We start from the raw sequence: 22,140 nt of genomic DNA on the forward strand, positions 1-22,140 counted from the left end.
GTAAATTAATAACAGAATTAGAGTGATATAAATATGGTTGGTAAAGTATAAATGCAATCAAATTAAAAATAAATAATTAATCCATATTCAATATTAATATAAACACATATAGGTATACATTAATATTGAATATTGAGTATTTATTTATAAACATATATATATATGTTTATATATATTACACATATATTTTACACGTGTATAATAATATTATTTAATTCAGTAAAATAATCGCGATAAATAATACATACGGGAACATAAATTCACTTATATAAACACTTGAAAATACACTTGAAATTGGTTATAAACACAATTATTTGAATCACTGATATTCACAATAAATAAAGGTTTTCAACTATATGGGCCAGTATTCAATACCATAAGCAGGGGTGCGCACAAGGGGGGGGGGGGGGGGTAACGACGCAGACTGCGTCATTAAAATTTCAGGGGGGGGGGGGTTAAAAGACGAGAAAAATGTATATATTATTTACATAATTATAGCTTCTAATGTGAAAATACGTTTCTGGTGCTTTTATAATTGAAAGGGATCTTGTAAATCAAATTGGCAAACCCGCACTTTCCTCAACAAAAGCAGTCGGTTCAGGATGGAAATATTACCTGATATGACCAAAATTATTATTAGAAAATCAGTTTTAATTAATGCAGAATGTGATAAAATATAATACTAAAAAAGTATAATATTATAAAATAATTGAGTAAATCATTGAGAAAATGGCATAAAAAATTTCGTGGGGGGGGGGCGCATCATTAGGTTAGGGGGGGTGAGTCATAGTGTTTGGGGGGGGGGGGGGCACTTCTGCCATACGCTAAAATATACGATTTAAAAGCATATATAAAATTATTTATTTGTTTTTAACCTTTTATCATCCTATCCATTTTGGTTCTTTATTATGCACGCATTTAAAACATTTATTCTAATCTTTTTTTTCCCACACTTATATATGTACTTGAAAATACACTAGAAAATCTTATAAACACATTTTCTACCACTAATATACACAATAACTAAAGGTTTTTAATTATATATGGATCAGTATACAATATCAGTCACTAAATATAAGACCTAAAAGCACACATTATTTTTATTTGTATGCAGCCTTTTTTTGATCCTGTGAAAATCGTTTTGCGTGGGGCCCGCGAATCATAAAAATTCACTCATCATTTATAATTATGTGCATAAATAAGTATAACTTCAATAATAGTAATTGAAAATTACGGATTAAAACAATTAGGCTATCTTTCAAACATTATATTCCCCACTTGTAACACTAAATATTTTATTTTTTATTTTTTCCAACAATGGAAAGAGAGATACCATATTTCTATGGTTAAATTCCCTTCATTCAAAAGTGCCCTTGACTAGGTTCAGGGGCGAACCCAGGGGGGGGGGGGGGGGGGTTGTGGGGTTCTAACCCCCCTTAGCCACTATTTTTTTTTTTTATCTGAAAGCAGGTTAGCTAAAAGCCTGGGTGTCTTACTGCTATCACCAGCCACTGCACTGGAGGGGAAGAGTAAGCGAGCCCTACCGATTCTCCTTCCCTTCCCCTAACCCTGTCGCGAGCAGAAGCTATAAGGTTGTGACGCCGTGACGGGTCCCAAGCTTTCAAATATCTTACACCTACTGTATTTAACCAGCGCGGTAATTATAAGCAGGTGGTGACTGGGTAACTCTTCAAGCTAAAGCTAATTGTTTCCAGGAATAGGCCAGTTCTGCCGAAACCCAACCATTTTTATTCTTTTTTTTTTGTACTGTCGAGCTTCGAGCATGATTTATGATTTTGAGAGGACACGGACAAGGCACTTGAATTGATTAAAATATATTTAATTAATTTCTTACTTCATCATTCAAACAATTTTTTTATTAAAAAATTAATAATATGTTTACCATTACCTACAATATTTAAAGTTAAGTAACGAAAACTGCCCAAATAGCACTATTTTACACCTTAAAATCCAAATTTTTCCGGGGCAGGACACCCGGACCCCCTGCTTTAATAGGAGGGAGGGAACATGCTTCTTAATCCCCCCCCCCCTCATACACAAATCCTGGCTACGCTACTGAATAGGTTGCATTAAAGCTCTGTAGAAGCCCCCCTGCAGTAGGGTTTTGGGGGAGGGGGGCAAAACCCCCAAAGGTAAAAATTGGAGTTAGAATAATTAATTTTCGCAACAGATATGGATTCTGGATGTGTCTTATATGGAATAGCAAAAAAGTAAACTTTTAAATGTTTCCCTGCACGTGGTTTACCATGGTACACCCGGTAGACTATAAATTGTAAACAATGTAGGTACTCATTATTTCCCACAGAGGCCGCAGCTGTAGCGGTACCACACTGCTACGACCTCCAGTGGCATTGCGTGCGGACCAACACGGGGACTCGTGCTTCGCCGCTCGGCCGCGAGGAAGCGCTAGTTGACGTGAAAACACGGGTTTCGACCGGACGATGGTAGTACCGTGAACGCCTCTCCTCTGGTGCGGGAAGCCTTTTTTTCACAGACGAGAGAGCCACACCCGAAGTTCCCCGAAGTTCATGCTCGCTTTTTTTTTCGTTCTATCTCATTGTATAAACCGGTGTGGCATTAAATTTTGCGGTCGATTAGGATAGGTTAGCTACATTATAAATACTTTAAAACATTGTGTATAGTTGGTTTTATTAGGTAAGTAGAGCTACATTAAAAATACTGTAAAATCATTTTATGGTGCTTAGCAAATAACTTTTCAATATGTAGCTATCCAGGGCTAGGAAACCGTTTACATGATTTCACAGTATCTTTAATGTAGCTATCCTAACCAAATCAACCGTCCACAATGTTTTAAAGTATTTATAATGTAGCTAACCTAACATTTTACAATGAACAAAAAAAACCGAAGATGCACGATCGGGAGTTTGGCTCTCTCGTCTGTGAAAAGAAGGCTTCCCCTCTGGTGCCGTTTCGGGATTTTTCCATGACGCGCCGCCGCGAGTGAATGTTGCGTCGTTACCGAAAACGTTTTCCGTGATTTTTGCGGGTTGTGGAAGGAGGAGGAGGGGAGGGTCGGACCGGAAAGCGCGGCATCATATCAACTCACATCTCGCCCATTCCATTGAAACTACAGAAACTAACACTTCCCGTGTGGGGACTCTAGTGTGAAATTATGGCTAATGTAACGCACAATCCAACACCTCGTCAAGGACACTTTTGAAGTATTACGTGTCGAAGGCCTTTGAAAATGGCGCTGGATACAGTTTGCAGCACTGAAATCCAATATTTTGGTTTATAAAATTTGTTCTTTGGTTTCATTTCATTAACTGATGACTAGTTTTAGACATTTTAACAATACGGTTTTCCTAGCAGAATATAATGCAGAAAATTTACTTTTAATCTTCTTGATATATGTTATATTAAAGGGGACAGATAGAAACCTAAAAAGACCATCTTGGTTTCAGCAGTTTTTAGGCATTTAAAAATTTGGCATTGTTAAAGAATAGAATACAAATTTAATAGAATGCCTACTGCTTGCTACAAATAGTTTACTCTGTAAAGTTATTGGCATTAGGTTTTTTAATTTATTTTTGGGAACTACATCTGAAATATAACTGTCAGTAAAAACCATTGAACTGTCTTCAAAAATTTCTTGATGTTATCTCTGATGTAATGAATGCGAATTTTAATTACCAAACGATAAAAAATATTGTTATGAATGATATTAAAACTGTTGGAATCAACATGGCGTGATTCGGTTCATGTCTTCCCTCTTACGACTTCGATATAACTAGCTACCGTGATTGCCACTGAGCTGCCCTAAGTCACATGGTCCCAGGAATGTGTTTTATTCCCATATTGCTCCCAGACTTGTACATTAGTGGTGAGATGAACAAATTCGATCGAAACAAAATTTCTTGCACTAAAGATATGTCCAATAAGATATGTCCTACCTCCATACCATAGATGCTGTTTGACCATGTAAATCACAACCCGAAGTCTTCAACTTGTTGAACCAAAGATATATGACCAAGCAGATGAACACGATTTCTCCCAAGCCGTATCCACGAGTTACCTCAGGACGAGAGACAGTATCATATCTGAATTACATTCGTGGATATTATCAAGTAATTACAATTGCAATAAGTCTATATAGAACCTGTTTTAAGTGCTCCAGGTGAGCCTCCCATGTGTCACTGTACACTATGATATCAACCACATAGTTGAAAACGCAACGAAACTTTAGAAACCCTACAACAATATATAAAACACAAGACAAGTTTATAGAGCCTAAAGAGGCTCCAAGCAGGAACATATTGTAAGCATTGAGAAAACCTGACTTCAAGTCTAGGCCCGAAAAAAAAAAAAAAAAAACTGAGCCTTTCCCAGAAGTTGAAGATCACTTTCCACTGTGGACAAGGGGAATTGATTGAACATGATCTGCTTGGTGACCTGAGTGTGAGAGTTCACTAACCTAAATTCACCAGGCTTCTTCTTAGCTACAAGAAAAATGGGAGTACATACTACGACATCGAGGGTGAGACAACACCCGCACATAATTCCACACATTATTTTAATCTTCGGAGAGTGCGGCAAATTATTGGTTTTCTATTTTATATATTTATATATTTATATATTTATATATTTTATATATAATTTCAATAGGAAAATTCTACTATGAACGTATTAACTCGTTGGCAATCCTGAACCTATGTTATTCGTCGTTTATTTACTCTATGATTCGTCGCTTTGTGTTCAAATGTGTACTTATTTTTAAGTATCAAGAATTGCTTAGTTTTTTGTAAGAGTATATGAGCAAATATTTGATATAAGTAAAGTTTATGTGTGAGATCAAGTTGCAATGAATTCCGCTAGCAAGGTAGGTTTACATAAGTAGATATATGTTACTACTGTAAGTGCACCTGCGTGTGTTTAAATACACTACATGTTTAAAACAAATTTATCATTTCTTCTTCAACCAACAAAAATATATTATTCAGCATCTACAATGAACACTCATGGAGGAGTATCTATTTTGGTTAAAGAAAATTGTTTTAAAACCATTGAGTTGGTTAATGTAAGTGAATTTTGTATTGAAAAACAGTTTGAGGTAACTTGTATTGCCTTGCTGAATGAAAAATTAATTATTGCTACTGTTTATAGGACTCCTGATACTAATATTGAGGAATTTACGAATATGTTAAATAGTGTGATAATATTTTTTGGTAATTTAACTAAATATAAAAATTATAATATTGTTATAACTGGTGATATAAATATTGACGTTCGAAATAGTGATTTTAAAACTCTAGAATTTCTTAATATGTTGCGTTCCGTAAATTTATATTGTCTAAACAAAGAGCCAACAAGGTTTAAGTCCTGCTTGGATAATGTAATATCAAATAATCATTTAATTGAAATAGACTGTGCAGTGGTTCATCCATATATATCTGATCATTCTGGTATAAGGATAGAACTTAATGTAATAGAAGAAGTAAATATACCTTATGTCAAATCTACAAATTTGAATAAAAACAATGTAATGCTATACAGAAATATTAATAAATTAAATATTTGTATGTTTAAAATGGAACTGGCCAAAGTAAATTGGCTTGAGATTTTTAATGATGTAAAAAATATAAATATAGGTACTGAAAATTTTTTAGATACACTTACTTTCTTATTTAATAAAAATTGTTCTAATATACAAAAAGATTGTATAAATGGAAAAAGATATACACCTTTGAAAAGAAAATGGTTTACACCTGAATTACATAAATTGAGAACTTTTGTGATTTTATGTCATGAATTATATAAAGCAAACCATGAATTTAAATCTACATATAATAAGTTAAAATCTCAATATAAGACCCAAATTAGGATAGCTAAACAGAAAGCTAATGATGATTATATAAACAATTCCAGAAATAAATGCAAGTCAGCCTGGAGAGTCATTAATGCAGAAATAAACAATAATAACCTTAGGGATAATGATACTGCTATATCTGCTACAGATTTTAATTTATATTTTACAAATGTGTGTGAAAGTGTTAGGCCTAATGACAATGATGTTAATTTAGATCTTGTTTTACAACTTTTAAATTATAAAAAAATAAATCTTGGTGTAAAAACCTTTAAATGGTCTGCAGTAACAATAAAAGATGTAAGCAAGATTATAAATAGATTGAGTAATTCTCATTCTGAAGATTATTATGGTTGTTCAAATTATTTAATCAAGCAACTACAAGATGTTTTAATATTTCCAATTACTTTATTGATAAACTGGATGTTTCGGGAAGGTATTTTTCCTAATTGTTTAAAAATAGCTGTGACTATTCCCATTTATAAAAAAGGTGATAAAAAGAACCCTAATAATTATAGGCCTATATCGCTTGTACCTGTCATATCTAAAATAGTGGAAAGTATTATGAAAGATCAATTAGTGAATTACTTTGAAAATAACAATCTTTTTACATTATCACAGTTTGGTTTTAGAAATGGTATGTCTACATGTAAAGCGGTTGAAAATCTTGTAAAATATGTTTTAGATGGATTTGAGTCAAATACTAATGTATCTTCAATATTTTTAGATTTAAGTAAGGCCTTTGATATAGTAAATCATAAAATATTAATTGAAAAACTTAAATTTTATTGAATAGAACACTTAGAACTAAGGTTATTGTCATCCTATCTGGATAACAGGATGCAAACAGTTAAAATAAAAGATAAAAAGTCAGGTCTATTGCCTAATAAAAATGGTGTACCACAAGGATCAGTTCTTGGGCCCTTGTTGTTTTTAATTTTTATAAATGACTTGCCTGATTATATGTTTAATGGGAAATGTATTTTATATGCTGATGATACTACTTTTTTAACTTATGATAGTGATCCTGATATTTTAAGAACTAAAATTGAACAAGCTATGGAAAAGTTTTATTACTGGTTTAAAACCAATAAGTTAGTTATAAATAATGATAAAACAGAAGCTATAACTTTTACATTAAAACCCTCTCTAGACATTAAAACTGTTAAATTTTTAGGTATTTATCTAGATAGTAAATTAAATTGGGATTCACACACAACTGCTTTATGTAAACGTCTTTCTAGAGTAATTTATTTACTTAGAAAGTTGAAATATTGTACTAGTCAACAATTAGTAATTAATTCATACTACGCCTTTTTTCATGTACACTTATTATATGGTATTTTACTGTGGGGCAATTCACCCGGAGCCAAAAGAGTTTTTATATGGCAAAAAAAAGCTATAAGAATTATCGCTGGAATCACTGAAAGACAATCATGTAGAGAACATTTTATAAATTTGAAAATACTTACATTACCTTGTATATTTATATTACACTGCTTATTGTATGTTAAAAGTAATTTTCAAACTTTGATTTTAAGAAATAATGTACATAATTATAAAACCAGAAATAGATATCTTATTGATGTTAGTTATAAACGATTGCGTAAATCTCATATGGGTTTTGAAAATGTAACTGTAAATTTTTTTAATAGATTACCTTTGTGTGCTAGGGCTATATCCATTGATAGGTTTAAACAAAGCCTAGAAAAATGGCTAATAGCTAAACCTTTATACTCTTTAGATGAATGTAACAATCTAAATTTTAATGACATTAAGTTTGAGTAAGGTATAAGAAAATTAAGTTGTTTTCTCTTTAATTTACTAATGTAAACTTATATATTATATATTATGTATTCTGACTTGACAATGTCTATTGCACTCTGTGTTTAACGACAATAAAGATTATGATTATGAACCTGTTTTCCGAAAAGATTTTTTTTTTTACTTCTTGACATGCCATAAGTTACTTTCTTTAAAATATTCATTCAGTGGGGAATTTTAATGTAATGCAGTTTATTGGACATACACCATTGCATTGCAAAACTGCAGTGTTGTATGTCCAAAAAAAGTTCATTAAATGCCATAATTTGTAGAACTATATATTTAGTGATTAAAAAAAAAAAGTAAATTTTGTCCCTTCTTTATCCCATCTGTAAATAAATGTCTAGTTATGCTTCACTTAAAAGCTGCAAGAACCATATTTCACTAATACAAAACATTTATCAAAACAGATGTCTTTTCTTCAAATGTATTTCATACTATTCAAGAATGTCTCTCATAAATATAATGAAGTAATGCAAATGTCAATTTTATACTGTTACAGCATTGTCTGCGTTCCGATTTTTTTTTAAATGTAAGGGTATCCACAACATGGCGATATCGAGATCAAAGGCTTGATCGTGGAGAAATGTTTTTCATCATACCACACACACACACACACACACACGCACACACACACACACACACACACACACACACATATGTGTGTGTTACAGAGTCAGTCACTTATGCCTCTTGTCTAATGTCTTGTAGAACTAAGTAATCACAGGCAGGGGCGCAACAGCAGGGGGGAGGGTATTTTGCCCCCCCCCCCCCCCCTCTGAAACATTGAAGTGGGGGCAAACGGGGTCAAAGAAAGTACCGTTTAATCAATTTTTAGATAATAAAACTGCTTAAATAGCACCATTTTCCACCTTGAAATACAAATTTTCCCGGGGGGTTCCCCCCACTTCAATAGGGGGGATTGATGATTCTTTATAAAAAGGTATATTGCCCCCCCTTTGGAAATTTAGTTGTTGCGCCCCTGATCACCGGTATTGTGACTACCTACATCATAAACAAACAGGCTGGGGGGCTGGTTGTGTGTGGCAGGTGGGGGAGATATTCACCGCGGCGGGGGAAGCGTTCTCCAACCTCGGAGCACTGACCATGCAGCTGCACCCCACGGCAGAGTCCCCCGCCGGGTACGTATGCCCTGCTGCGTCAGTCTCCACTCCGCTCACAGCCGGTCGTGCCAACTGACAGCCAACCAGTTGGGAACGAATGTCAGTCCATTACGCACAGCGCAAAATAACAAAGTGCTGGGGAAAAAAAGGAAAATGATCAGTTATGCTCTTTACACGCAGTTTTTTTTTTTTTTTTTTTAACCTATGAGTGCCATGGCTAAGATAAAATTTTAAATTTACATCCATACATTAATTTGGTCCTGTCATGGGATTTCATCTTAAAATACATCTAACAATATGATTTGTGCTGTAATTTTTTGGAGCACTGAAGCTTTGCAATACATTTTCGGGTTATTCAAGCTAATATTTAAGTAGGTATTGAAGTATTTGCTGTCTCGTTGCGAAGTTCCCTCCAAGCAGAAGCAATCTCAGCTGACTTGTAAACTTGTTATTAAGTTTGATTAATGTGCCAATTTTTATAACTCTGACAATTTTCTATTATGGAACAGTTAAGTTTTACAATTGTGATTCTTTCACTTGTAACTTGCAGTTTGAAGCTTGCGGACTTGTAGTTTCGTGAAACGGGGCCCATGTGAGCAAATTGAGGTGCCTCCTCCTTCGTCTTGCCACCATTGGGCTGTTGCTCGTCCTTTCCCCAGCAACTGTCTGCCCCTTGCTTCGCCCCCCTCTTGGGGCTTGCTCGGGCCGTCTATTCTACTTTCTTCAACTGCGGAACAGCCTTTCCCCGATCAGCTCCCTGGGTCTCATCAGTCTATTTGGCAAGATAACAGCTACATTACAACGCACAGTACCTACTATCAAAACACAGTTCAACAAACATAGGTACATAACTTGCATAATTAACTTTACATGCTTTCCTGCACAATGTACAGTTAGCACCATTACATAACCAACAATGCCAAACTCAAAATGCTATATTTGTTTTATCAAACTTTGAAATGATGTTTTATTGATTGTAATCAGGCGAAAAACTATAGAGATTAGATTTTACTTCAAATTAATACACAGGTCTGTTCTTTTGTTTAATTAATGTTTGTAAAAATCATATGCAGAACACAAACATCACACAAGTTGCTGATTAAAATGCATAACACCCACACTCGCCAGTATAACCGCGACTCCATGATCGTAACTTAGGGTCTGTTTGTCGACCCCAGACCTCACCGGCTAGCTTCAGCTTGAATGGCACATATACAGAATAGCTTGAATAATGTTTTTGCGGGGCACCAAGAATTATATCGGTTCCATAGAATTTAACTTTTTGAATTTATGTCTGTGCTTACTGCAAAGATTGCCTTGAATAAATAAGCAAAATTGACAAATAAAGTGTGTTTAATTATTTCTCTCTTCTTATCAAACAATTAACACGGCTGCCATTTTTGGACAGAGTAGCATTTACACACCGAAAACAACAAAAAAAACTTTCAGACAAACAAAACTTCTCAAAAACACCAGTTCATCCCTTGTGCATTATACTTTACTCACAATTCATTAATGAAAATCCCGTGATCACGTGCGGTGCGTGGTACGAAGGGCCGACAGACCTTTGTCTGCTCGACGTGGCCACCGATTCACAAAAATGACTCCAACTGGGCCTGGCTGCCGCCTGTGGTCGAAAATGTCTAAAGGCCCTGTCACACTCAGATTTTTACTTCCAACACGTTCCAATATGCTGTGTCAAATAAAGTTGGAAGGTTATGACACCACCGAAAACATTGCTATCACAGCCATGTTTGTTTGACAATTTGGATGACATGAGTTTCCATCAGATATTTGGCATATAGGACAGCTTCTAAAATAAGTTGGATGTTGAATGCGATCGGCCAATCAAAATCGTGCCTGGCGAAAACGGAATTTACATCCTTTTCCGCCTTGGCGATTCTTTAAAATGGCGAAGAGCACATGGCCAATTAAAGGGTTTAAAAAATTTAAATAACCAAAAATAATTTTAATATGAATGTCGTATGCAAAAACATTTTATGTGTAAAAATGAATTTTTTTCTTAAACTTAAATAAAATCTCTGAGAATTAATGTTATTATGTAATGAATATTATGATTTAATTTATTCTTATTCAAAAAAAAAATTAATTCACAAATGTAATAACAAAATCAAAATTGAGAAAAAAATTTGAAAAGTTTGTGATAGCTCAGACCAAAAATAAACTTTGATAGTGTGACATGATTTAAAACATATTTGAGGTGGTCTGCCCCATTATATTTGATGGAGAAAATTGGAAGCCTTTTCCGACCAATACTTCCCCTCCAGCTATATTGTCAAATAGGTATATTGGAAACAAATATTTGACAGTGTGGCAGGGCCTTAGTTAAAAATGTCCGAAACAATGTTTGTCAGCACTGCCCAGACCACAGAAGTGAAATTATTCTCAACTCTACATTAAATGTTAAATTTGGCGAACTGCCCCTCAACACAGCTACTCTTGCAGACGCCCAAGTGACGACTAACGTGTAGCATTGCAAAATGGGTCATAATAATATTAAGAATAAGTTTGAGGTGAAGGATAATTTTTTTTGTTGATATAGAAAACAGTTCAGATATGTTAAGAATTGTTATTAATTACTTTGGTTAAATTTCATGGAAAGCCTTAAAATACTTATTTCCTTGAGATACTTAATTATTAATTTGAGGGTTAACTCTAGTTCATAATAATTAATGTTGACATTTGATAATTAATGTCAGTAATTAAAGCAGTATATATTATAATTTTACAGGACATCATTTTTAAACAAAAGTTTTTATATGAATTTCAACTTTGTTTACTAAATTTTTAACATTGTATTTGAATTTTTTGGGTAATTTTATATTCTATTGGATATTGCTAGTGTAATATTTTGAGAATAGTCTGGAAAGTACAGAAGGAAGAGCGGACAGGCGCGACACTCTGGCGCCAGAAAGCTATTTTTCACTTTGTAAATGCGTGTTTGGGATTTACGCGTCACGTTGTATGCACAGCTGTAGCGACCGTCTGGAAGGGTCTCTGGAGGCTACCACTAGCCAGCCAATCAGGGCGAGTCCTGGCGTGGTGTGATGCGCTCGGCCGAAATTCCTTATTTGGGCATGTTGATGAATGCTGTACTGTGATTGGTCGGTTGGCCCACGGGGTTGCTTTCCTTGTCTTCACCTATACAAGGGAGGTAATCTCGTCTACCAACTCAGTTGTCGCTCGATTGTCGTCCAGTCCGGTCGCGTCGTCGGCAACTCGCACAATATTATGGAGTTGCACTAAGGGACAATTTAACGCCTAGGGGCTGGGGCCAGGCCGTAATTTTTTAAACTAAGTTCATTTTTTTTTCCGGAATAATGTATTAGAAATTTAGGCCCTAGGCGTCGGCAACGGCCCAACTTCGCGGGACTTCGGTCAGTGCGCGACCGTACCTTGAGTTACATCGCTAACCAAGGGACAGTAATAAATTCTATTTTTTTGTGAGCGACAAGACTCAACGACCATCAACAGAAAAATGTCTGGTATGGTATGTATTTGGACCTCATCCTATCAAAATTCAAAGACGTCGTTAAAATTTGAATAAGTAAAGACAAAAACTGTACAAGTAACGAAGTTTTTCTAATTAAATTCATTTGTAAAATTGTGTATTGAAGCCATGTAACGATGAGAAAAAACATTTTTTTTAAAGAAATAAACAAAGATAATTTAATAAACTCTTTTATTTCCAAATAAAGCAGAACCTCAGGAACATTGTTTGTTTTGTATTGTTACGTTTCTATGTGTGGTTAGCCGGGCAAAAACATACAACGTAACAACATGGTGCCCAGTCGTGGGGCAAAAACAAACAACGTAACAAACGAGGCTACATGCAATACCTCACCAACCAATCACAGCACAGCCCTCACGCAAAACATACCAGTATGCAATAAAACTTTACTGGAAAAATGACAGAAAAAAATCACAGAGTCTGGTGACATCACATTTAACCAATCACAAAAATAGCAGACAAAAATGTCAGCGAATCATGGCTCATGGTCACAGCCCTCCGACTAAATCTAAGATCCTTTTTTACAGTTACCCAACTCTTTACTATTCTCTAATTATTACGTGTCAGGCAAACTATTGCATCTGCTCACTCAAACAAAGAACCATGGCAAAAAAAAAACTACCATGGAAAATTATGCTAATGCTCATTTATGAATAAAGGGAGAAAAAAAGTGAATGCAATTAAAAAATGCAACTACACAAATAACAGACAAGTAAAAATAAAATACAAAGGTTTATTCACTATAAAGCAAACAAATCGTTAGAACACCTTAAAAAATATAAAATAATGTAGGTAAATTCTGATCATAAATCATATGGCAAACACATACTTCTTGAAAACAATAACAAACCACTATTTAAATGATGTCAGAAAATCTAACCATAGTTCTGAATATGAGATTACATATAAATTGTTATTTGAACCATTTAACAAGTAGGGAAGGTAGTAAGTAACCTGGGTTGTTACAATGTAAACACCTTGATCTACACACACTGTGTATGCCTGCCGCCTGCCTCAGAGTTTCTTCTATCTCATGCTTCTTTTCTTCCTTCCACCAGTACAACAACTGTAGCTAGACATGGGTGTTAGTGGTTAAGTATACGGTGAAAGTAAGCCTTTAATATTTTAAAAATAATGTGTGTTCGAGATGGTATTAGAACCAGTGACTACAGCGTTAGAAGTCAGTATCTTGACCCTTCATGAGCCAGGGAAAAGAGTAGTCTAAGATACATGACTCACATAAACCCTTTATAGCTGTGTAACCTGGTTTCAAGCAGGTAAGAATTTTTAACAACTAAATGTTGCTTTTGATTTGCTGTAATTATTGATATTTAAATAAATGTCTAAGTTCTGGCTAATTTTTTTTTTCATCTGGCTCTGAAATTCAATTTCAAACAACCAATACTGTGCTGATATATAATGGTAGAGGTAATTATAGAAAGACACTATTGAGAACAGCTTAATGGATGTACTTAACCTCTGCCCCCCTCCTCGTGGGTTACGTCTGTCCCAGCATGAGCCAGCATGACAGCTGCACGTTACATGTTCGGTATGAACATGAACATGTAAAGAGTTATGAGGATGCTAGAGATAAGGCAGGCCACTCGGCGCGGCACGCCGACCCGTGGAGGGGAGTCCGTGGCAGGCCCCAAACTTCTCCCTACCGCTGCACGGAAATCCAATGATCGGTGGTGCTGCCGCTCTGCCCCTCTCAAGGGTTCGACACGTCCCCCAAAACCCCGTCCGCTTGGAGTGGTTGAACTAGGACGCCATGGTTCCGCAGCTTTGAGTGTTTATTAGGCGGTTGGAGGGGGGGGGGGGGGATTGTGGCACCCAGATGCAGAGATTAGAGAAAGTTACAGTTGGAGCATAAACAGTTTGTAGGTATCTCTCCTGAAGCCAGGGGACATAAGGGGGAAGCAGGTCGCCGCCATATTGTTCCACGAAGAAAATCACATTTTCTCATACGTGATGTATGTATGGTGGTGGAAAAGTGCATGGACATTAAAAAAATAAAGACTGTTGACTCGAGAAAAATGATTGTGTACAAGAGCATGTAGTTAACTACATTTCTGCATACTATATAAACTAATGGCCGCCATCTTCTTACGTGAACAAACTGCTGGCCACAGTGCTCAGAGCTAATGCTCCATCTGTAACTTTTTCTAATCTCTGCCTTGATGGTGATGATGATGATGATGATGATGTGAAACTTCGGAGCTATGAGCTGGGCTGACTGGCCTGCTTCGTCTCTAGCATCCTCTTAACAGTATTATAATCAGATAAAAAAAATTTCTGTTACTGCCTGTTGTTTTCGGGTTGTTAGTATTTTTTTTTTTTTCCCCACGTGCTACCTTTTCGTACAGGCGTCAAATTGTATAGGAGAAGAAAGTTCCCTTTACTTATTTTGTAGGTCATGCTGTGGTTCATTCTGTATTACACATGCTAACCTGTAATATGCATGTAGTTACCTATATGCACTGTACTGTGTTTAGAATTGGCTGGCTAATAATAGTGAGATGTTCAGTATCTACTCTGGTGAGTATACTTACTACAGTTTACAAATTCTCGGTATCATCAAGTACCTAATAGTATTATGTTTCAGTGTGACTAGTGTGCTAATCTACAGCTGGATAATGCAAACAATAATTATTTTTTATTTGATAGTGTTAGTATGTAAATGGTAAATGTGTTAATGCTTTTTTACAGTTGAGAAGCATTAGCTGTCAAAATACTGTACAATAGACCAAAATAGGAAGTAATTTACCTTATTTTCTATTTTGATTAGGTAACTCATCTTAGTATGTCAGTGGTACCTTTAGCTTATTAATTTTTTTATCATCGATAGGCCATGTCAAAATAGTTGCTGATTAGTGGATTAGTGTTCTTTTCCAAAATTATCATTATAATTTTTTTCCTCTTTTTTTTTTTTTTTTTTACTCTGCAGTAAATGGACTGATGAAGAAATTGAGTCGCTTCGTCAGTCGGTGAATAGGTTCGGAGATGATCTTAAGAATTTAAGTGAACGCATCAAAGCAAGAACAGTGTAAGTGCCAGAATTTGTTTTCATGGACCAGTGTGGGGAATTGTGTAGGTGAACTTCGTATTTTGAAAATACTTTTACTGCTGAAAATTTATTAAAAAAATGTTTTTATGTAATGTGTTGGAGATAACTTTTTTTTGATCTTTTAAAATGCAAATTGTAGTTCACTGAAATGCTTAAAATCATATGACTTAAATAGAGCACTTGTTAAGGGATTTGTTTTGGGGGAAGGAAGGTGGATTTAACACGAGTGCTCCGTTTGACTACCGTTTGATCGCCTCATTCACTCTGTCTCTGTCCTACCCTCTTTCTTCCACGTACAGAGTGAGTGATGGTGAACGCTGACCTCATAGTTCAGAGGTCGCCGGTTCGAAACCTGGCACCATTCTGGTTTGAGTTCTCCATAGTCACAGAATCACTTAAACGGGGCAATTATTGGGATGGTTCCTTATGTTAAGTATTTCCCGGGCTTCACCGACTAGTAATGCATGCGTCTGTCGGATGACCTCGGTAGCAATGAGAGGGAAAACCAAAATAAGGTTTAATGTCGTTAACTCAGCCTTCTTTGGTGGGGTAGCCTACATTCTGTGATCCATCGCCACTCCAGGTCCTTGCATTCAGATTTTTTCGGGTGGATTTTGGATTGCTCAGCTGCCGCTATTTTAGGCTCGCTCAGAGATTATCGTTGCTGTTAGTTTTCATCATGGGCGTCACAAGGATATATTTTTTGGGGGGGACTGCAATTGATTTAGTGTTTGAGGAATATCCATCCCCTGGAAAAAAAGCGGGTGGTCCGGGGGTCCTCCCCCGACAAAATTTGGGGTTTGAAGGTGCAAAAAGGTGGTTTTTAGGCAGTTTTCTTTCCTAAATATTCTAATTATAGTGGGTTGCAATATATAATTTATTTTTTTATAAAAAATATTTTCAGAGAACAAATTTGTAAAAACGCAGTGCTCACATTACCACGATTGGACTAAATGCACCATGCGCAACATAATGGGTTATATCACAGAAATCATATTTTAATATAACTACGAAACCAAATATATTATTGGAGGGGACGAAATTGAAAACTTTTATTATTGGGGGGGGACGTGTCCCCCCCGTCCCCTCCGGTTGCGACGCCCATGGTTTTCATTTCAGTACAGTGTTTCCATTTTCGAGCTAGTTACAGTTTGTTTTTTCACATTCTTTTCACATAGAAACCACAATCAGCCGAAATCGCAAATCTTGGATGACCTCCACTGCACTCTCTTGTGGCCTGTACAAATGTTAAAAGGGCATTCCACGCCAGATCATCCAGGGGTGTCCACCCCACCATTTCAAATTTGGATGAAATTTGGTACATGGTATCTTAAGACAAATATAAGAACCCATATTTTTCATTTTTGGAATATTGGCTCCAGTTTGGAATTTAAAGCCCTTCTAAGTTTCCTTCTGTTGGAATTTTTTTAATCCACAACCGAAGAAGAGTGACACATCTTGATTCAACTAACATTTGTACTTACAGTTATTAATAGAGAATCGTGAAATTCATCATACTTATTCAGAATTTTACCTAGATTTCAAATATTACTAGTGAAATGTAATTAATTGCCCATAAGTACGTGCAATTTATGTTAGAAGGGCAAAAAATGAATTACAAAAAATTGTAAACATCAATTCAGTAATCCTATTATAACATTTTTGTATAAATCTTTACAATCTCGGGCTTGATACCAACAGAAAGAGCTCAAAATTTGCTACAAAATGGTGAAATAAAATTTGAGTATATTTACCTTCAACCTCACCCCACCTAAATAAATGTTTTGGTGGATATATTTTTTTGTTAACATGTTAGTAAATTTTCTGGAATTTTGTACCTGATATTTAACTTTTAAACGTTTCTTCAATGCAGATTTTAAGTTTGGCAGTGTACAGTGCTGATCAGAATAAGTAGTAATCTATGCATTCAATGCCCTTCAAAGTTAAATCAATAATAAAATAGAAAATTTACAGAAATAAAAAAAATTACAGAGAGAATAAATTCCAAAATTGTTCATAAAAAAATACATTTATGTCATTGTACAAAAATTGATAATACTGTAAACAGTCTGAATATTGTATTTTTTTTTGTCCCAAGTACTATTATCGGCCTTAAAAAAATATTTTAACTTACAGTTTCAAATCAGCAGATATAGTTACATAAAAATACATACATAAGTTTTGCAGGAAATAAAGGATCTAATATGGACATCTTGTAATTATTGACTTCCAGTCGTTATTTCAGCCGACGACTTCAACTGAACCAGTTTTTCGCCTTTTTTTCCCCCAAAATGACACTGAGTGGCAAAGGATTTCATTTTTCTCTCTCTCTGTTTTGATTGGAAGGAAACAGAGCCAGAGTTCAAGTGTTCACACGGATGAGCTAGAACGAGCAGTGTGCTGTGTGGTTGATTTGATTTGATTTTTTATTTCATTCAATGGACCATACAATGGTATAGAATATGTCAAAAGAAAAATTACAAATAAACATAAATGCAAACACACAAACCGGTACAAGAACAGTATTAAAAGTATTACAAAATTAAAAAAAAAATAATATAACAGCTGCTCTGCCATGAATAAGCACCTATTATATATTATATATAAAAGAAATTAGATATAAAAGAAAAATCATACATAAAAAAAAATTACGAAGCTACCTCCTGTTCATAATCATCTATATCAGCGGTTCCCAAACGGTGGGTCGCGTCTCAAACCTAAAACTATCAGAAACCATTGAATAAACCACCAGAAAAGATAAGAAAAAATCGAAACAAATTGAATTGTGTGCAAACACACATCTATTGTTAAATAAATAACTGTTTTGCTACAGAGTGCTTAGTGTATTTTTGTCAACCATTTTCAAATCAGAACACAAATTGTTCATCAATGATCAATCGGTATCTTAAAAAAAAGAAGCATATATACATGTAAGCAATAATTATATACATAAGGAAGGGATACGATACAAATAATGTTTTTTTACTCCACCACGGAGCGATGGACCGTGGAGGTATTCCTATAAGGAAAGGTGGGTCGCCAGATTGAAAAGGTTTGGGAACCGCTGATCTACATTATAAAAAGCCTTGTGTGATAAATAAAGAAATGATTCCTTTTCAAATGGATTATATCGGTCCGTATTTTTTTTTCAGAGCTGGTGGTGTAATTTGTTGAATGAGTGCTGTGGGCGGTTGGCAGGTCGCAGATCCGCACCACCTTGAAGAAGAAGGCGTTCGAGGACGCGGGCGTGCCGATGCGCTCGCCGCCGGCGCTGCAGTCCCCCCCCGCCGCCGCGCCGGCCCAGCCCCCGGGCGCGCTGGTCAAGTCGGGAGACGTGATGCTCGGCATGAGCGCTGCCGAGTCGGAGGTGGACGTGGAGGGCCTGGCCGAGGAGGTCAAGCTGGAGTTCGACGGGGCCACGGAGGAGGTGACCTCGTGAGCCGGGCGCCGCCCCGCTCCTCGGACCGGCCGTCGTCAGGTCCCCGGCTTCCCGCACGAGCCCCGTCACAGTCGGAAAAATCCCACAGAATGCCGAGATATTCCTTCTCTTCCCCCGCTTGTTGGGGAACACTCGAATGAATCGGCGCGTGCTTAAAAAAATGTCCCTCGGTCCGAGCAACCAAACTTCTGATAAAACATAAAACAAATAAATCTGTCTCTCAAAGGGCCCCCGCCTCGTCAGGTGTGTGTGTGTGTGCGTCAGTGAGGCGGGATGATAAGCGCGACGCTCACTGGTGCTTCTAGCGCGGTGTCTCCTCTGGACTGGCGCGCAGTCTTCTCCCAGTGCATATGAGCGGAGACCGTAACATTATATGGCGGAGAAATGAAGATGAAGGTGTTATGCAAGTCCCTTAAGTGCTCTCAAGAATCTGTACCGGTGTTTTTACGCCTAAATTTACTCAGAAAACACTCGTTTTAGCCATTTTTACGCTTCTGAAAATACAGTTTGAAAACTTATTCCGAAATTAATAGTACTTTTCGGCCCTCAGCGAACTCTTGAATGCTATTCGTAAATAGGCCCCACTCGGATATCTTGAGTAGTTTTGAAATCACTTTTTTTTTTTCCTGAAGCTCTGCACACCGTATGTGTGCCCAGGTAGGCGGGGCCCTTAAGCAAACCTTTTGGCGATAGTTAAGAATTTCCCCTAGCTGATATCAGCTATCCCTTTTAGCATGGATAGTTGAAGCTGTCCTTTTAACTTGCGATTTGCATGCTTTAACTCACCTTGCCATTTTTTTTTGTGCCCGAGGTCCTTTGAGCGTGTGCCGATTCAAAAAGTATGTTCTGCGAGTGTTTGAAAATAGTGAATATTTTGTTGCCGATAGATAACAGCAAGTGGGACTCGTAATGAAGAATGAAGCCAAAGGATTTAATGAGAAATTATCAAATTATGATTTGTTTTCTGCAACATATAACATACGTGGTTTATATATTAAGCAATCTGTTATTGTTTTTCATATATTTCTGGTTTTTTTTTTTTTTTTTACTGTATTTTGCATCAATTATGACTCCTACGAACTGTGAAAAACATATTTTCTCTATATGTTTAAATTTTTGTCAAAAAAAATATTGATATGATGAATAAATAATTTTATGTTCATAATTCTTAGTTTATAATTATGCCTGTACTATTAAGTAAAAATAATTGGTATATTTCATTATGTAATATTGTGAGCCTTATTTGTATTTATTTGATTTAAGGAATAACAGATTGAGGTCTTTAGATCTTCTGACGGCCAACTTTAAAGGTCGTAAGAATTTATTTCTAAAATCTGATTTACACTATTATTAAATGACACACTGCTATTTTTGAAAGTTTGGTTCCGAAATTTGAATTCATTGTTCATGTTTTTTTTTATTATTGTTATTCAGAACAACACCGATAATTTATAAACTGAATGCACTCTTAAGAATTTTTTCTGTTTTGCATTGTTTGATTATTTTTATTATCCAGTAATCTATGAATCTTGTACCTTGTTTTTAGATAACAACTGTATGCTAATTTTTTTCCCAAACTCCTTATTTAATCGTTGTTAGTGTGGCATTATTAGGAATACATATACAGTAGAATCTCGTTATAGCGAGCACGGTAATAGCGAGAACACGGCTATAACGAGGTATTTTTGAGGAATTTACGGCGTGATCGCTTGAAGCGCGCTTTTGTTATTTGTCTGCTTTATCTCCACCCCTCTCGCTCGCCATTAGACATCTTGCCGTTGACGCCTGTCACATTCTTCAGCCGTGCAGTTGCCACCTAAGTGCGTGGCTTTAAAAATAGAATCCCATCCTTTCTTTCTTTTATCTAACTTCCGTTAGTTATCTGTGCCGTCTGCCGTGTGTAGACAAAGTTTAAGATTGGAACAGAAACAACGTAAGAAAGTATTTTTTTACAAATTAGAAATATGTATGTTTTTGTTTTTATAATCGCGTATATTTTCACGTTTTTTTTGTTATCTTAAGAGATAATATTAAAAATCAGCTCTAATGAGATTTAATTGTTTCTTGGTTAACAAAAACTATTAATTGTTTATATTCTATTTATTATTATTTACGCGACGTCATACTGTACGCGTACGCAATACGACTGGATTCGTTGCTGCAACATAACATAGCATGTTATGCGGTATCAGAAGTAACGAGTAACGTAACGATAGTAACGAGTACTAATTGTTATAGTAACGAATACATACGGGTACACATTTTTTCGTTACTTTTACACCTCTAGTAGGCACTACCGTATTTATTTCCGAATCGGTAGGACAGTTTTCTTGTAACTTTTGTTTCGGTCAGTTGTTGGGGTATTTGTCCGGGAAAGGGGTGGTGATGGTTTAAGTTTAATCCCAAATTTATTTTCTAAAAAAGTGGACAGGTTTCTTTAAATGAAAAAGTATAGTTTTCCAGCGACTATTTCGTTTGAGGCGTACGTGCGTTGCCGCAGCCGCACTCCTGCTTCTTTGTAAGGAATTAAATCGTCGCACTACACTAGCACCACCTGTTAGCTACATCCCAAACCAACATGGCCGCCAGCAGACAGCCCGCGTCGGCAATAGATAGCAGGACAATGCTGCTTCGGCCGCGGGCTGAGATGCTATACTTACGTGGCGTGGTAGGGTATTCTGGTTATTTTGATGCAATCGGTGATCGCATCCGTACTTATGGGGTATCGTTTTAAAGAGAATTCACACATCTGCTCACAGAAATTAAGATTTCGTTAATATAACCTGTTATTTTCCAATTATACAGGTTTAAACACAATTTTTATGCTATTTTCGGTTAATTTTTATTTTTTGGGGGCCAAAATCTGTCCAATTCGGTTATAGCGAGGACACGGTTATAGCTTTGAATATATATACTGCATAGAAGTCGCCAGCCCAGGTTAAAAATTCTAATACGGTTTTGAGGTAGTTGGTTAATTCACCGCCGCAATCGCCACCATCGCTAGGGCATCGACTTGTGGTGGTCCCTAGCGGACAAGTGTCGAACTCTTCAGACACCCCTTCCCCCTCCCGTTGAACGACGTTGAGCTGCAGTGAATGATGGATGAGGGGTGCGGGGAATGACAGCGGGCGACAGCGCTGCGCTCTAACGTGTAAATAACAACTAAGACGATACAGGGCGTTACGGCAGCGCACTGCAGCGGTGAATTTCCCAAGCTGCCCATCATACGCTTCTGAAAAACGTAGAGTAAATCCTATCCACTCGTGACTTCTATACAGTATATATATTCAAAGGTTATAGCGAGGATCA

The 22,140-nt window shown here is 36.2% G+C and overlaps 1 protein-coding gene across 1 annotated transcript; it reads left to right on the forward strand.

Moving 5' to 3' along the window:
- Positions 1–4,722: 4,722 nt before the first annotated feature.
- Positions 4,723–19,996, forward strand: LOC134538812 (chromatin complexes subunit BAP18). The gene is made up of 4 exons (XM_063380314.1): positions 4,723–4,861; positions 8,720–8,811; positions 15,273–15,371; positions 18,591–19,996. The coding sequence occupies exons 1-4, from the start codon at positions 4,844–4,846 to the stop codon at positions 18,829–18,831; spliced, it is 450 nt and encodes a 149-aa protein (XP_063236384.1). The 5' UTR covers positions 4,723–4,843; the 3' UTR covers positions 18,832–19,996.
- The last annotated feature ends 2,144 nt before the right edge of the window (positions 19,997–22,140 follow it).

This window comes from Bacillus rossius, chromosome 14 (genome assembly GCF_032445375.1).
Source record: "Bacillus rossius redtenbacheri isolate Brsri chromosome 14, Brsri_v3, whole genome shotgun sequence".
Lineage (NCBI taxonomy): Eukaryota > Metazoa > Arthropoda > Insecta > Phasmatodea > Bacillidae > Bacillus > Bacillus rossius.

Excerpts from the sequence above, each read along its gene's own strand:
- LOC134538812 (XM_063380314.1), top strand. Across the intron at positions 8,812-15,272 it reads ACGGCAGAGTCCCCCGCCGG|TAAATGGACTGATGAAGAAA; the intron begins GTACGTATGCCC and ends TTTACTCTGCAG. Across the intron at positions 15,372-18,590 it reads CGCATCAAAGCAAGAACAGT|GTCGCAGATCCGCACCACCT; the intron begins GTAAGTGCCAGA and ends GGCGGTTGGCAG.